Source organism: Electrona antarctica (genome assembly GCF_951216825.1).
Source record: "Electrona antarctica genome assembly, contig: scaffold_25, whole genome shotgun sequence".
NCBI classification, from domain to species: Eukaryota; Metazoa; Chordata; class Actinopteri; order Myctophiformes; family Myctophidae; genus Electrona; species Electrona antarctica.
The window spans coordinates 10,244,615-10,262,603 of NW_027637034.1; the positions used below are offsets into that span (position 1 = coordinate 10,244,615).

Genomic DNA, 17,989 nt, shown 5'->3' on the forward strand with positions numbered 1-17,989 from the left:
GGCTGATGGCTGGCTGTCATGTGACCGACAGGCTGTCGGGTGGGCTTGCTGGCATGTGACTGACAGGTGGATGGGTCGTTGAGCTTTACGGTGGCAGGCTGATGGCTGGCTGTCATGTGACCGACAGGCTGTCGGGTGGGCTTGCTGGCATGTGACTGACTGGCGGATGGGTCGTTTGGGATGCTGATGGCTGGCTTGAAGTCAACACGCAGTATATGGCATCGTGATAACTGTAGTATGAGCCAGCGCATGGTGAAAGGCAATATGGGGAACAAACTGGCCAGATGTATGGAGAACCCGGATGACTGGGAGTGACGATGGAGACCTAGAGATCCCTTGGGTCTTCCGATTTGGACGGCTGATGGCTGGCTGTCATGTGACCGACAGGCTGTCGGAAGGGCTTGCTGGCATGTGACTGACAGGCGGATGGGTCGTTTGGCATGCTGACGGCTGGCTTGATGTCAACACGCAGTACTTCATTTGTTCCTCAGCTGTCGTTGAGCTTTACGGTGGCAGGCTGATGGCTGGCTGTCATGTGACCGACAGGCTGTCGGGTGGGCTTGCTGGCATGTGACTGACAGGTGGATGGGTCGTTGAGCTTTACGGTGGCAGGCTGATGGCTGGCTGTCAGGTGGGCTTGCTGGCATGTGACTGACTGGCGGATGGGTCGTTTGGGATGCTGATGGCTGGCTTGAAGTCAACACGCAGTATATGGCATCGTGATAACTGTAGTATGAGCCAGCGCATGGTGAAAGGCAATATGGGGAACAAACTGGCCAGATGTATGGAGAACCCGGATGACTGGGAGTGACGATGGAGAGCTTTACGGTGGCAGCTTTACGGAGAGCTTTACGGTGGCAGGCTGATGGCTGGCTGTCATGTGACCGACAGGCTGTCGGGTGGGCTTGCTGGCATGTGACTGACAGGTGGATGGGTCGTTGAGCTTTACGGTGGCAGGCTGATGGCTGGCTGTCATGTGACCGACAGGCTGTCGGGTGGGCTTGCTGGCATGTGACTGACTGGCGGATGGGTCGTTTGGGATGCTGATGGCTGGCTTGAAGTCAACACGCAGTATATGGCATCGTGATAACTGTAGTATGAGCCAGCGCATGGTGAAAGGCAATATGGGGAACAAACTGGCCAGATGTATGGAGAACCCGGATGACTGGGAGTGACGATGGAGACCTAGAGATCCCTTGGGTCTTCCGATTTGGACGGCTGATGGCTGGCTGTCATGTGACCGACAGGCTGTCGGAAGGGCTTGCTGGCATGTGACTGACAGGCGGATGGGTCGTTTGGCATGCTGACGGCTGGCTTGATGTCAACACGCAGTACTTCATTTGTTCCTCAGCTGTCGTTGAGCTTTACGGTGGCAGGCTGATGGCTGGCTGTCATGTGACCGACAGGCTGTCGGGTGGGCTTGCTGGCATGTGACTGACAGGTGGATGGGTCGTTGAGCTTTACGGTGGCAGGCTGATGGCTGGCTGTCAGGTGGGCTTGCTGGCATGTGACTGACTGGCGGATGGGTCGTTTGGGATGCTGATGGCTGGCTTGAAGTCAACACGCAGTATATGGCATCGTGATAACTGTAGTATGAGCCAGCGCATGGTGAAAGGCAATATGGGGAACAAACTGGCCAGATGTATGGAGAACCCGGATGACTGGGAGTGACGATGGAGAGCTTTACGGTGGCAGCTTTACGGAGAGCTTTACGGTGGCAGGCTGATGGCTGGCTGTCATGTGACCGACAGGCTGTCGGGTGGGCTTGCTGGCATGTGACTGACAGGTGGATGGGTCGTTGAGCTTTACGGTGGCAGGCTGATGGCTGGCTGTCATGTGACCGACAGGCTGTCGGGTGGGCTTGCTGGCATGTGACTGACTGGCGGATGGGTCGTTTGGGATGCTGATGGCTGGCTTGAAGTCAACACGCAGTATATGGCATCGTGATAACTGTAGTATGAGCCAGCGCATGGTGAAAGGCAATATGGGGAACAAACTGGCCAGATGTATGGAGAACCCGGATGACTGGGAGTGACGATGGAGACCTAGAGATCCCTTGGGTCTTCCGATTTGGACGGCTGACCGACAGGCTGTCGGGTGGGCTTGCTGGCATGTGACTGACTGGTGGATGGGTCATTTGGCATGCTGATTGGCTGGCTTATGGTGAAAGGAAATATGGAACGAACTGGCCAGATGTATGGAGAACCCGGATGACTGGGGTTGACAATGGAGGTCTCATCTGTGGACGGCCTAGAGATCCCTTGGGTCTTCACGTTTGTCCCTCAGCTGTCGTCGAGCTTTACGGTGGCAGGCTGATGGACGGCTGATGGCTGGCTTTCATGTTGACGGCTGTCGTGGGCTTGCTGGCATGTGACTGACAGGCGAGGCGGATGGGTCATTTAGCATGCTGATGGCTGGCTTGAAGTCAACACGCAGTAGACGGCATCGTGATAACTGTAGTATGTGTGCAGTACACCCGACTGAAGGCAATACCCTGGTTGTGATATGTAGATGTGATCAATCAGGGTATTATTTTCGGTTGTTGCAGTGGAGATCAGCTGGCTGTAGCCTTTGGACTCAAACTCCTCCTTAACTAGTTTCCGGTCCGTCTTGAGCAGGTCCTCATTGAAGTCTCCACAGACAACAACAGGCTGGCAGTCCATCAAGGCCAAGGATTCCAAGAGGCGGCCAAGGTTGAGACAAAAGGCGCTTTTCCTGTATTTGGGGGGTCTGTAGACAGTGGCTATGAGCGCTTTGACTGGGGCCTCAACTCTGACGACTGCAAACTCGAGATCGGTGACATTGTGAACGGCCCTCCGGGCGTCTGCTAGAAGACTACTTCTGTAGTAGACCGCGACTCCACCTCCCCTTTCTGTAGCAATGTCCTTAGTGTTGGTGTACGACACGTGTCTGTTGCGTGCAAACACATGGTATCCCTCCAGCTCGATGCCAGGGGGAACGGAGGATCCAGTCAAATGGGTCTCTGTCATGCACAACACATCGGCGTGTCTGAATTCGTGGTGCGCTTTCACGTCCCCAATGTGCGACATTAGCCCCTGTGCGTTGTGATGCACGATGGTCAACGTCGGGCCGATGTTGTCTGCTGACTTGACAAAGTGCAACAGTGGTCTCGTCATTTGGAACGAAGCACGAGTCATGCTCTCCATTGCCGCCTTTATGTCTGGGTTGGCATAAATCTTCTTCTCGTTGAAGTCTGTGATTTTGAGCCCTTGAAGGGAGGTTGTTCGGCTCAGGGCGACATAGGCCATTCCGGGTTGAAAGATGTGCTTCAGAGACACCACTGCATAATCCATGGTCATGCCTTGCACTTTGTGGGCTGTACACCCAAAGGCAAGTTTGATGGGAAACTGCCGTCGCACCACCGTTGATTTGGTCAGTCTCTCCTCAAACCTTTCGATGTACACCAGGTCATCAGTTGGCCCTTGAATCTTCCTGCGGAACGTCCGACCTGCCGTGGGATTGTCCAGTTGGAGGCCAAGCAAATCCACAACGGTCTGCCCGTTTGCAGTGGTTGTGACAATGTTGGCTATTGTTCCAAAGGTCCCGTTTACCATCCCATCTTCAACGTCTAGATTCCTGATGACCATGACTCGCGCTCCTTCAGCAGCTTGGAAGGTTGACGGCAACTCCCTCGAGTTGCCTCTGAAGGGACAGACCAGCGGCGTCATGTCTTCGGAGTTTCCGTACTTCCGATAATCTTGAGCTTGAATCGTGGAAATCTGGGTGCCGAGCTCGGTGATGACCACATCGTTGTGGGCATCGACCTCCTTGTTTGTCGCAAAGATATGAAGGACATCACGTGGGCAGTCTTTGCTTTCAGCCACAGCCTGTGCGAGCAGACAACTGTCGTGGGCACTCAGAGCGTCCGCCTTCCCCTTTACTCTCAGCCTGTTCAAGAGTTCGGCGAAAATGAGATCATCTTTCTGACGCATGATCTCGGTAAGGTCGACCATCTGAAAATCTGCCCAGACACCTGGCACAGCCTCGTTGACAATGCAGAGCGCTTTGCTATTACCAACGGGTGGCAGCTGGTAGAAGTCTCCAACTGCGAGGACAGACATGCCACCAAAGGGTTTCCTGTTGCCCTTGATCTGCTGCAATCGCAAGTTGACAAAGTTAAAGAGCTCCTGGGAGACCATGGATATCTCATCAATGATCAAGATCTCGGCGTGGGCCAATACCCCTCTCACGTCGTCCAGTGCATTTCCAAGTGAAACATACTGTTCCTTCAAACTTCTCGGCAGCTTCAGCAAGGAGTGCAGGGTTCGTCCATTGATGTTGAAAGCCGCAGTGCCGGTAAACGCTGACAGCAGCACCAAGGGCTGGGTCATGTCTGCTTCGTTGCGATAACTGGGCAGTTGGCGGAGAATCTTGGTACCCTCCTGATAAATGCACTTGATGACATGGGATTTGCCACAGCCAGCACCCCCAGAGATGAAATAAAGAAAGGGCTCAGGGTCGTCACGCAAGACGCGCTTCAAACACCATTGACGCACGGTGTAGAAGATGGACGCTTGCGTTTCGTTGAGGCTCCGGTACATGCTCCTGACATAGTCCGGGCTCAATTCGGGAGCATCGATCACTGGCATCGCTTTACTGGCGTCGGGATGGACTTGGTATTCGGGAACCTCGTCTCGCTCTTGTCGCTCGTGGGGATCGCTGGGTTTCCGAAGGCTGATGCACTCCAAACGGTCGACCTCGACCTCTGGCGCAAAAGTGTTCCACGCATTGAAAACTGCTCCTTCTTCCGCAAGCGTGTCCAGTACCTGATCCACAATTCTCCCCCGCCCTTCATATAAGTCCTTGTTCTTATCCACAATCTCCTTCACACGGACGCGGAATCCAATCCTTGTCCTGGCAAGATCATGTTCGTAGAACTGCTCATACGTGGCATGGGTCTCGCCTTTCAGTTCCCTGTCTGCTCTGTGTGGAAAGTACAGTTTCAGCATCCCTCTGTAGTACTTCTCCTTGTTTTTCTGCTCGGAGAATCGAGTGAAGCGAATAACGGCGACTCTTTCAAGGTTGGTCCTTTTCTGAACATACCCCATGTCGTTCTGCAGGGGCAGTGCGTTCTGCAATTTGCTTGTGCTGGCCAGAACCCTGTATTCGGACGCAAACTCAGCAAGACACATGTATTCGAACTCCGGCTCGTCTGGTCTGTTCAAGTACTTCTCGGGAATGCCTGACATCCACACATCTTCTGCGTCTGGGTCCATCTCCTTCAGTTTACTCATGGGCTGACTCATTCTCAGGCCATCCTCATCAGTCTGTAGGAAAATGACCTGACGCGTGCACTTTTTAAGCGGGAGACTGCATACACGCGCGACAGACTCCTGAGCGCTGACCTCTCTGTGCTGAACGTATGTGTGCATGATGTGCTTCATTTCATCCATTTCTTTGGCGTCCGGATTAGACTTGCGCGCGTCCGCAACGACTGCGCTGAGGAGCTCGGACATCTCGTGTTCCGGTTTCGCCACGTAAGCCATCATGTACTGGGCACAAGATGCATCATCTAGTATATACTGGATGTCCATGTTGGCGTCCCACACTCGCAGCAGATGGGGATTGTACGCATTTATCCAGCACTCATCAGGATGACGCCTCAGGTGAACTTGCGGTACAGTGCTAAGGTCAAAGACAAATTGCAGATACCGCCCCCGAGTAAGGTTGCATTTCTTGAGCAGTTCTGGCAAATCCCTGAATGAGGCTTCAGGGTCATTGAGCATGTCTCTCAGTGGTGCCAGCTTTTCCTTGGCCTCCTTTTGTTTCAATGTCTCTTTCCGCGAGCCTTTTCGCCTTTTGCCTTTAGCTTTCTGGCCACTGCCGCTGTTGTCTTTCTGACCGTCATCGTCATCATCTGAGGACAGGAGACGAGGAAGTGCGATGATAGTTTCGTCCATGGGTAGTTTGGGGAACCCAAATCGACAAGTCACATTTCCTTTCTTGCATGACCTGGAGTGGTTCCGGCTGTGAACTTGAACTTCAGACACGATTTTGTGGAGCTCGGGGTCTGCATACTGGTCAGGCATCCTGCAACTGACGTACTTGTTTATGAAGTCGTCAACACCAGGATCCTCAGCATCTGGTGCATTCTTGACCCAAACCATCATGTGTATGTGAGGACTACCACGAGCCTGGAACTCCACGCGATAGAAGTAATCCTCCACTTTACCGACTGGATGTGCAGGCGACAGCAAAAAAGCGACGGCTGCGTCCACTCTCTTTTCAAACAATCGCATGAGAGTGACAGGGTTGCTCCGGAGAATGTCGCATTTTGCAACCCAGTCTAGCTCTGAGAAGTCCCCTTGTTCACCTTGTTGTGCTTTGATGGCCTTAATGACTTCTGGCCACCTCATCTCCGCGGCACTCAATGTGATGAACCAGTTGGGCTTTCCGAGCTGTCTGCACATAGCGTGGAGATCTTTAAGCGCTCTGCTCCAGAACGCCGGAGTGCCTCTGAGGGGCTGCATGAAGCGCGTCGCATCCCTGTTACGGACGAGCTTCACTACCTCGTTTTTGTCCTGAAGCATTTTGTTTGACAGCGTTCTTCCGTCCCTGGTATATCTTTTCCCCTTCCGCGTCTGGATGGACATGCTGTTGGTAGCCTGCTGCGTTTCTGTCACAAACTGCGCAAAGAAGAGGTAGGTTTGGTCGGTGGCAAAGCGGGTATCGACAGAAAGGAGCCTCGCATTGAAGTACCTACTTGGGGACAATTTGATGTCTCTGACCTCATCTAATGTATTCTCTCCGGTTGAGAACTGCACGGGAAAGGCCATGCTTTCAAGCTTGGGGACGGTGAAAATACCCACAGGTCTGTTTCCTTGGGCTGGAGCGATGCTGAATACCCCCTCACCGTACGATAGGATTTCCTGTGCGATGTCAGGAGGCTGCATGCAAGAGTCAAAGATCAGACCGGGTCTAAGTTCCTCCTGTTCGCTAGACGGCTGTTCACCTGTTGTGTCAGCAACAGGTGACACAGCCTCTTGTGCATCTTCCTCATCGACTGACAGTTCATCCTGGAGGCGGTCAAACGTGGCATTATCATTAATGACTATGTCACGGTATTCCGGATGAGTCACTTTCAGTTTCCTCAGTGCCGCCAGCACATCTGTCATGTTCACCGTGTGGAAGTGCTGATATCCCTTGTACTTGATGTTCCGCTTCAGCTTAACCTGCAACAGCTGGTCTTCATGTCTGGACCTCGGCAGAGCATTCACCGTGGCTTCCACTTCCGACGGTACACACACAACTGGACCATGCACTGCCCTTTGCCGTCCTTTCGGCAACGAAATAATTTTAGCAAAGGGTATGTACTTTGCGATTAGCTGCCTTTCCAGGTAATTCAACAGTTGCAGCTCTAGGGGAATGGGTGCTGGTTCCAGCTTATTAGCAGCTGCTATGCATGGCATCCTCCCTTTTGTTAGGTTGTCGTCACAGCTGTAGCAGATATACTCCTGTTTTCTCTCATTTGCAACGTCACACGGGGCTGAGCATTCACAGTCACATATGTGCACATACTTGGCTGTCAAGCAAGCAGTTACCAGGTGTGGGTTTAATTTGAGGTACTTTGCCCTGTTGCACCATAGGACCTGATTGCCGAACAAAACTCTGTGGCACACCGTACAAACAAATGTGGGCCCTAATTTAATCCGTTCTCGGAATTTCGACATGTGAACTTTCATAAGAGCTTCCATTTCACGTAGAGACTGGCGGTTTGCAATATGTATGGATTTCCTCTTTAGTCTCATAGCACACTGCAACTTGTGGTGGATACGGAGTATAGTATCTGCTGCGAGTCTCTCCATCTTGTTCTTGGTGCACAGTTGTATATGGCGCCGCCTGAATTCAGCGTCATTGTGATATCTTTGATGGTGCTTCTTTTTGCGTGATTCACGGAAAACCGCATCGGTGCTCCATCTGTTGTTCTGCTTCTTTTTGCGTGATTCACGGAAAACAGCATCGGTGCTCCATCTGTTGTTATGCTTCTGTTTGTGTGATTCACGGAAAACAGCATCGGTGCTCCATCTGTTGTTCTGCTTCTTTTTGTGTGATTCACGAAAATCAGCATCAGTGTTCAATCTCTTTTTCCAATAGTTTTTCATGAAGGCTTTATGTGTTTCACGGAATCCAGCATCAGTGAGCCAGCGTGTGGTCCTGGATTCATTCTTGTACTCATGCTGTTTCTGCACAAGTTTCCGCTGATTCTTTATTCGCCTTGCTTTATTTAGTTTGGAAAGATGATATTCTGGAGTCTCACTGGAGCCGTGGTCAAAGAAGGGCACACTGTGAGGTGGTGCCGCTGGTGCCTCACTGGAGCCGTGGTCAAGGGAGGGCACACTGTGAGGTGGTGCCACTGGTGTCTGGTCAATTTCAAAGACAACAGGCAAGAGCTCATATGACGCATGAGTAGGACGGCCTTTGAGGACCAGGCGCAAGTGGCAGGCCAAGTCAGTCACGTTTTGGAAAGTCAACATAATTGCTTTTCCTCCAGATATTGGCATACCCCAGTCATTTCTTGAGTGTGAATCAAACAACCCGTAGCGTCCTGATCTGTCCCGAAACACTGCAAAGCATTCAGGATGAACCATCAACACTGCATGGGTGAGATCATTTGACAGGCACTGCAGCTGTTTGGCAAGGGAGTAATTCTTTCCTTTTGTTTTGTTCAAGGGACCAACTTTCAGGTCTGACATGTCCATGCGAACGGTGTAAACACTGTTCTCGCCGAAGACCCGATTTGGCAACTGCTCCATGGTCAAGAGATCTGACTGATGCGTATTGTCCAAATGCAGATGCTGTATTGTGTCTTCGTAGAGAACATCTCCCTGGACAAGCACTTTGTCAAGGCAGGCCGTGTCAAAACCAACTCCCTCATTGTGGTAGGCAAGAAAGGTGAGAGCCATGCAGGTGCACTGAGTGTTTGACCTCTCTGACTCAGGATTGGTGCGTATGTCACCTTGACACATAGTGGCACTCACCAATTGTGGCGCTCGCTGCAGACCCTGCTTTGCATGCCACCTGTTGCTCTGCACTGTTGGTACTGCTGCTCTAATTGTCACATTTGTTGACGGTGCAGGAGTCTTGCTGGAGACATGGTCGATTGCTGCAGTAGCTGGTGTGCTTGTCACACTTGTTGACGTTGCAGCAATCTCGCTGGAGCCATGGTCGATTGTTGCAGGAGCTTGCGCACGTGTCACATTTGTTGACGGTCCAGGAGCGTCGCTGGAGTGATGGTCAAATGAAACAGGCACAAACTCATACCGCGCTAAAGGAGAACGCTCTTTGAAAAGCATGTCAAAGTGGCGGACCAAACCACTCAGATCTTGGAACGTCAGTAGAATAGCTTTTCCTTCAGGCATCGGCAAACCTGTCGCAGATCTCGAATGGGAGTCAAAAACGCCATAACGTCCTGATGTGTCACGGAACACTGCAAAGCATTCGGGACTTACAATCAGGAAAGCACGGGTGACCTCTTGCGACAGGCACTTCAGTTCCTGCTCCAGAAACAGCATATCCTTAGGTATGTTAGTGTGGTGTTTGGCTGATGGGTTCACATAACCAACTTTCACATACCACATATTGACACTGTAGAAATTGCTCTCAACGACAACCTGTTTTGGCATCTCCTCTATGGTCAGATTCCTGAACGTAAGCTTTGCTTCATGGTTTTCCACAAAAAGGTGGCGTATATTGTCTGTGTAGAGATCATTTCCCTGATAAAGCACTTTGTCAAGGGAGGATGTGTCGAAACGCACTCCATCAGTGTGGAAAGCCAGAAAGGTGAGCGCCATGCAGGTGCACTGACTGTTCAACTTGCCTAGCCAAGGCTTATAGGGGTTGATGTAGGTTATGTCCGCTTGACAGATGCTTGCCCTCACTGACTGCACAGGCTGCTGACTCTGCCTCACCGCACTCTTCTCCCGACGTTCAACAGGGGACATCTGATGTAAGCAAGAGCACACAAACCGTTTCATCACCATTTGACATAGCGCCTCTTGGACAGTATAAACATTATTAGATTTTACCAATTTATCTGGGTCAGAAAGGGAGAGGAACTTTTTAAAACGCTTCAATGTCAACATAAACATTGCATCCAAATTACCTCGCTGCCACGTGGAATAGCTGGGCGACCCACATAGCTGGAAACATGGGATCGGACGGCAGCATCCATCGCATCTGAGAAGTCACGGGGAAAAGACACAGGATCTGGTCGGATGGAACACTCAGCCAAGTCCACCTGTGGAGCAAAGTACGTCAAATCATACACATCAATGATAATGGTAATATAATATTGGCTGCATGTTAGCATGCATGTTAGCATGTTGACATGCTAATTCTAACATGCTGATGCTAACATGCTAATGCTAACATGCTAAGGCAAAAATTATAATGCTAACATGCTAACATGATAATGCTAACATGTGCTAATGTGCTAATGTTAACATGCTAATGCTAACATGCTAGTGCTAACATGCCAATGCTAACATGCCAATGCTAACATGCTAACATTAACATGCAAACATGCTAATGCTAACATGCTAACATGCTAGCATGCTAATGCTAACATACTATCTAACATGCTAACATGGTAACATGCTAGTGCTAACAAGCTAGTGCTATCATGCTAACATGCTAGTGCTATCATGCTAACATGCTAATGCTAACATGCTAATGCTAACATGATAATGCTAACATAATAATGCTAACATGCTAATGCTAGCATGCATGATAACATGCTAGTGCTAACATGCATGCTAACATGCTAATGCTAGCATGCATGATAACATGCTAGTGCTAACATGCATGCTAACATGCTAATGCTAGCATGCATGTTAACATGCTAGTGTTAACATGCTAGTGCTAACATGCTAATGATAACGTGCATGATAACATGCTAGTGCTAACATGCTAGTGCTAACATGCTAATGCTAACATGCTAATGCTAAATGCTAATGCTAATGCTAACATGCTAATGCTAAATGCTAATGCTAACATGCGTTAATGTGCTAACATGCTAATGCTAACATGTGCTAACATGCTAACATGCTAATGCTAACATGCTAATGCTAACATGCTAGTGCTAGCATGCTAACATGCTAGTGCTATCATGCTAACATGCTAATGCTAACATGCTAATGCCAACATGCTAGCATGATAATGCTAACATAATAATGCTAACATGCTAATGCCAACATGCTAATGCCAACATGCTAGCATGATAATGCTAACATAATAATGCTAACATGCTAATGCTAACATGCTAATGCCAACATGCTAACATGCTAGCATGATAATGCTAACATAATAATGCTAGCATGATAATGCTAACATGCTAGTGCTAACATGCTAACAAGCTAATGCTAACATGCTAGTGCTAACATGCTAACAAGCTAATGCTAAAATGCTAACATGCTAACATGTGCTAATGTGCTAACATGCTAATGATAACATGTGCTAACATGCTAATGTTAACATGCTAACATGCTAATGCTAATGCTAACATGCTAACAAGCTAATGCTAACATGTTAACATGCTAATGCTAACATGTGCTAATGTGCTAACATGCTAATGCTAACATGTGCTAACGTGCTAATGCTAACATGCTAACATGCTAGTGCCAACATGCTAATGCTAACATGCCAATGCTAACATGCTAACATGCTAACAAGCTAATGTGCCAACATGTGCTAATGTGCCAACATGTTAATGCTAACATGCTAATGCTAACATCCCAACATGCTAGCATGCTGGCATTCTAACATGAAGACAGAGGGGGCGGGGCTTAAGCAAAAAGTACAGCTCATTCCCATTGGTGGTTATAGCTGTGTAAAGGCCAGCCAATAGGAATACAGAGGGGGCGGGGCTTAAGCAAGTACAGCTCCGTTCCTATTGGTGGTCTACATCTATGGACCAAATTGCGAGGCTGTAGCATGTTGCAAACCAAAGTTATGGCTCTGTAAAGGCCGGCCAATAGGAAGACAGAGTGCGTGCATGTGTGTGCGTGTGCGCGCGTGTGTGAGAGGTGGTCAACTTGACCTTGAATCATTAACAAAGTATAATTTTCACCTGGGCTACTCTATGCAAACGCAACAACTGATTAGAGTGCCACTCACTTCAGACAAGTGTGATTTTGTTTTTACATAACTATGATAAAACATGACAAACCTGCTGCTCCCGAACGAGCCCCCTTGTAGTAGACTGCACACTAGGCTGGCTCGTCTGTAATGAGAAATAAGACATGCAGTTTGATGTATAACAGTAAATAACTAAATAAAAATATATGTTGTTCAGACATACTAACAGAACGACAGGCATTAGTCCCACAACATGCGTTGTCGATTGCAACTAACCCGTGGCTACTGACATGCGTGGTAGGTAAAAACTAACATCAGGTTAATATCAGGTTAAAAATGTGTCTGCACCTTTGTTAAATTGACACGCACACACTCCTCTCTCTCTCTCCCTAATTAATTAGTCTCATGTCCTGCAGCTGCGTCTAGTTTCTCCTGGCGGATCCTGCCGGGAGCTGCCTATGCCATAGAAAGCATAGATGAGTTCCAGTCTAGGTTAAAACTAACCCGTGGCCCCCGACATGCGTGGCAGGTTCAAACTAACCCGTGGCTTCCTGTGAGGTTAGGTTTAGGGGTTGGGGTAGGGTCGTCAGACTTATGCCTGTCGGGCTGTTAGTACGTCGGACCAAACACATGCAACCGTCACAGTTACAGGTTACAAACTCCTTACTGTGGCAACAGGTGAACGAGCTGGTCTGCTGATCTGACGGCTGACAATAACTCTCGGAGACACGCTTCTGACGGGCAGTGGTGTCACTGGAGAGGTGGAGGGCGATGGCCTACGACTGACCTGTAATACAAACGGAGCTAATGATGCAGGTGTAGTTTCAGACTCATTTAGCATTTGCAGATTGTGGAATAGTTGTAATACACGATACACATACACATACACATAATAGTTGTAATACACGACACTAGCTAAAAAGCAACACAACCATTGAAGACAAAAGTGAGGACGCATATTGTGATTGGCCATAATGACATGATGAATGATGATGGATGATTAGAGCGCCCTTCACTTCACAGAAGTGAGATTTTGTGTTTGTTGAACTATGATACAACAATGATAAAACATGACTGTGGCTAAAACTAAACAGTGTCGGAGTTACAGGTTACAAACTCCTTACCGTGGCAACGGGTGAATGAGGCACTCTCACCTCGCGGTGTGATGTCCTAGGACTGACCTGTGTATACAAACAGAGCTAATGATGCATAGTCAAACATTGTCCAATACATTTATAATGTCAAACAGTGGACACTGCAAACCCTGTGTGTACCTTTTACTTATTTAGATGCGTGTACATTAAAACACAAAGACGCAAAACAATGTAAACTTTTCACTGAAATTACCTTTCCACCTGATGGAGCAGCCACATTCATTGCATCCAAGATGCTAGGGCTAAACCAGACAGGGTTGAGTGGGATGGAACTCTCTGGCAAGTCCACCTGTGGATGAAAAGAGAAAGGAAATGTGACCATGCATTAAATCATACACCGCAATAATACTGTTGTCAAATGGAAACCTTCTATGTCAAAGAAACCTATTTCTGAATACATGGAAATCTGTGTTGCAACAGGTCCAATGTAGTGGTTGTCACAACCTATTTCTAATACACTCCATTGGTTAACCCATTTTGGGGAGGAACCCCTTTTGGCGTTAGCATTATGTTATGCTTTAGCTATTGAAAAATAGCAGCTCTACAAGCTCATAGAGCTTGTAGGTCTGCTATTTTTGAAAAATCGAAGAACGACTGACATAGAAACATAGCTTTTTCAGAAAACTGTCAGGATGTAGAAGACACTTTTAGAATCTGATCTCAGGTCACAATGGGTTAAACACATGCATACAGGGATTAAAGCAAGGTTGGTGTGATATGGCCTGTTGCACATTGGCACATTGTCAACCCAAGCGTTTCAATTCCATGGTGGCTTGCAACTACATGTGTCTACTTGCAATCATTTGGTTGCAAGGCGTTGCCTGGCGACCCATTGGTGTGGTTTGGAGTTTAGGATTAGATCAACCCTCCAGCCTTTAATTAAACACTAGACTACATCTGTGTAACATTTGTGCTTTGGCTATTCAAAAATAGCAGATCTACAAGCTCATATTGTCTTACATCTGTGACACCGTACGAGCTTGCAGCTCTTTTCCCACTCATCTCAACTGGTTATAGTACCGAGTCGTACATATCAAGGCAGGAATCACACCTGCTTTAATGAGGTACTGTGGTCAGGTATTGTTGATCAATGTTAAGATAAGGAAACCTTTGGAACATTCAGTACGTAAGTAAGTGTGTACTGCCAACACAGGCAGATACAGTATTGTTCATCATGGGGTGTGCCCACTGAACTGGGCAGGTCTTCCCCACCATAAAACAATACAGGGTTTCAGTGGTTAATGACAAACCTGCTGCTGCTGCTGCTGCTGCTGCTGCTGCTGCGACCAAGGAACGGTAGGCTGGTTGGTCTGAAAGGAGAAATGCAGGTTGATGAGCACAAAGTAAACTAGAACTGCACTCTGTCGAGTGCCTACTTGCTTGTTGCACACAAGTAAGTGCGCAAGCAGAGCGCAAGTACTGTCGACCGCTGGTGACTTATATGTCGATCAGTGTCGGGTGGATTAAAGGAAATGCCTCTATGTATATGTAATTTGTAAGTTGATTAGCGTTATACTGTGGTTACTTGCCCCGTTTGATGCGTATGTATCGTAGCAGCATATGACGTCAGGGTATAACTAGCTCTCAATGATGACGTAATAAAGATGTGGATTAAAGGACCCAATGCCAGGGTGTAATTGGTTTTTGATGTTGACGATATGTTTTAGTGTCGGGAGGATTAAAGGTAATGCCCCTATGTATACATGTATGTAATCTGACACCACTGCCATATCAAGCACAAGTAGTCATTACGTCATACGCTGGCACGGCGCATACATATCAAATGGCGACATACGCATCGAAGCACTGGACTAAAACTATTACTTGTGCGCTCTGCTTGTGCAAGTAACTAATATGATAACAGAGTATCCCTTGTCACAAACCAATAAGGGGCAGCAGTGACTCAGGGATACAGTAGCTAGTTAATGTCAAAGTGTCCTTGAGCAAGACTCTGAAATGCTCCATTTACGATATTTACCATGAAGCAGTGACACGATTCGACTACTTACAGCAGCAGCTGAGCGGGGTACGTGCACTTCTTTGCTGACAAGAGACCTGGGATACACGCTTCTGACAGGTGCTGGTGGCAACACAGCTACAGACTTGCGTTGTGGGCAAGGTGATGTCCTCCTAGCACTGGCCTGTGCATAGAAACAGAGGAAAACGTTTACAGGCTGGAAAATAGGAACTCCGCCATCTTAGATTTTACTCATTCAGATTTAAAATGCTCGGACCTGGTCTGCTCTCAGCTGCAGTTGTTCGTGAACAGCAGACGACAGCAGCTGTGCAAGGATTGGCATACCACCGTCATCGCTCAAGTGTACCTGACAGACATAAGACACATTCAGATAAATATTTCAATTACCCTCTATCTGATATGAATTTTTGCATTCATATGATCGGCAAATAATGCAGATTCTCCACATGACATTCCACTTACGTTGTCTCTGCACCACAAGTCCAGTTGTGTGAGCGGGAATGCCTCTACTGCACTGATGTAACGGACACCTTTTAAATAAAATAAACATGATGTAGTAATCATAATACAGTATTGCATGGATCAGCGTAAACAGACATAAGCGGTTGGGTATGCATTCTTATTATTTACCGCAGAAGGCCGCCGTGCGCTGGAATTCCTGACGCAAACACATTTCCTGTTCAACGTCCACATTCAGACGGGGAGGGAAGTCCAGAACACAGACCTGATAAAAAAAAAAAAGGCTTCTTCCTAAAAAACTACACCTTTGAGGCATTACAGTACATACTGAAACATAAAAAAATAGAAAGAGAAATGACTAAGAATTAACTTACATTGTCCCAGCGAGCAAGTGCGGTGACCAAGAGCTTTCGAAATTCCTCCCCCGCTTGTGAGAACGTTTTACCAGCAATGTCGTTGCTGGTTGCGAGAATGCAAACGACATCCGGAATGTGTGGAATCTTAGCGGATTTCACCTGTGGTGGAAGAAATCATAGAACATTGTGGTATTTATTAATTGAATGTAGCCTACGGAACTTGTAACCCCTGATTATCACCTGTTCTTCCATGACAAACTCATTACAGACTGCCGACTCATGCAAACCAATTTCAAACATGCCGAATGTGTATCAGTCAACTATAGAATAGAGATATTGAGAATGCTATAACACACCTCAGCCTCCAGGTGCTTTGCCCTCGCACCAGGGAAGGACATGATGCCAAAGCATATGTCACTGTCTGGCATGGTCACGTATCCATCTACGATGGCTCGCAGATGTGAGTCACCAACAAGAAGTGCAAACTTTCAACAAAGGAAAAACAAAATCAATGTTTCATTGTGTCAACATTCACATTTACTCATCAAGACTTAACACATGAGCAAAGAAAGATACCTTCTTCTTTGACAACTCGGCTGGGATACGAGACTTGGCCTGTTTTCCCGCGTGCACGTGGGACTCTGGCCAATGCTGCTTTGCTGTGTTATGCCGCCTGCCTGTACCAGTGACCTGTAGCTAAAAATGTTATGGAAACAACAAAGTATGAAATCAATGCAGCACAATGCATATATTTCAATATCGATACATTCATATCGCATTGTTCTACAGCCAAAACAATAGCCCAACATATTTGATTACCCCAAATCACATTGTTGGTATAGAATTGTGGCTCATTATACACAAAATGTGTGCGTGTGTGTGTGTCTGACACACACACACACACACACACACACACACACACACACACACACACACACACACACACACACACACACACACACACACACACACACACACACACACACACACACACACAAGACAATTGTGGAAAAATATACTATATATTATATACCTGTTCAGCCATGGTATCCTGTCTGGCTAGGGCAGAGAGGTTCAGCTTGGCCATCTGTGTGATTACAGATCAAGTTAGTCAACAGAAGATTTGCATTACAGTACAATCCCCACAGAAGTCAGTGCATTGATTGTACCTTCTGCGCCGGTGACGAACACGGTGAAGTCTTCCCCACATCCCCCCGCAGAACAGCTGGCGCAGGTGGTGACTTAGCCTTCTAAGAAATAAGACCAATAGAACTCAGGCATGAAGTGACAAGACAGAGAAATTAGATCATATAAGACCTTAATTGAACCCACAGGGGAAATTGTAGTTATGCACCCAACGTGGTTAGTGAAAGACTACATCTCACTGAGACGTGCTCAATACATACCTGACCAGGGGATGTGCCGAGCTGTGCTACTCGCTTCTCCTGCTTCTCCACTTCTCGCTGGCGAGCAGCCCTCTGACGCTTGGTAAACGGCATGCCGTCAGATTCTGCTTCCTGTTGGAAAGAGAGAAACAGACAGACAGACAGACAGACAGAGAGACAGGGGGAGAGAGAAAGAGAGAGAGACAGACAGACAGACAGACAGACAGACAGAGTGTGTGTGTGTGTGTGTGTGTGTGTGTGTGTGTGTGTGTGTGTGTGTGTGTGTGTGTGTGTGTGTGTGTGTGTGTGTGTGTGTGTGAGTGAGTGAGAGACTGAGTGAGTGAGTGAGTGAGTGAGTGAGTGAGTGAGTGAGTTACCGCACACCACCACAGCAGCTGCAGGAGGAAGGAAACCAAACCAAACATTACAATATTGCATTAATTAAGCAGTCTGCCACACTGCCAAGTCTCAATAAAGTTATTGTGTTTTCAGAATGTTTTATGTTTTACTACATACTATACAAGAAAGGGGCTTTTCGCCTGTATGAGTCATCATGTGTGA

The 17,989-nt window shown here is 47.8% G+C and overlaps 1 protein-coding gene across 1 annotated transcript; it reads right to left on the minus strand.

Moving 5' to 3' along the window:
• Positions 1-1,033: 1,033 nt before the first annotated feature.
• Positions 1,034-17,565, minus strand: LOC306919307 (uncharacterized protein). The gene is made up of 17 exons (XM_079532110.1): positions 17,450-17,565; positions 17,213-17,293; positions 17,077-17,130; positions 16,620-16,739; positions 16,400-16,528; positions 16,062-16,202; positions 15,859-15,952; positions 15,691-15,758; positions 15,485-15,574; positions 15,260-15,391; positions 14,501-14,560; positions 13,444-13,539; positions 13,221-13,277; positions 12,764-12,883; positions 12,188-12,241; positions 10,124-10,258; positions 1,034-9,962 (listed from the first exon to the last, which is right to left on the minus strand). Exons 1-17 carry the CDS (start codon positions 17,540-17,542, stop codon positions 2,400-2,402), a joined length of 9,087 nt encoding a protein of 3,028 aa, XP_079388236.1. The 5' UTR covers positions 17,543-17,565; the 3' UTR covers positions 1,034-2,399.
• Between the last annotated feature and the right edge of the window lie 424 nt (positions 17,566-17,989).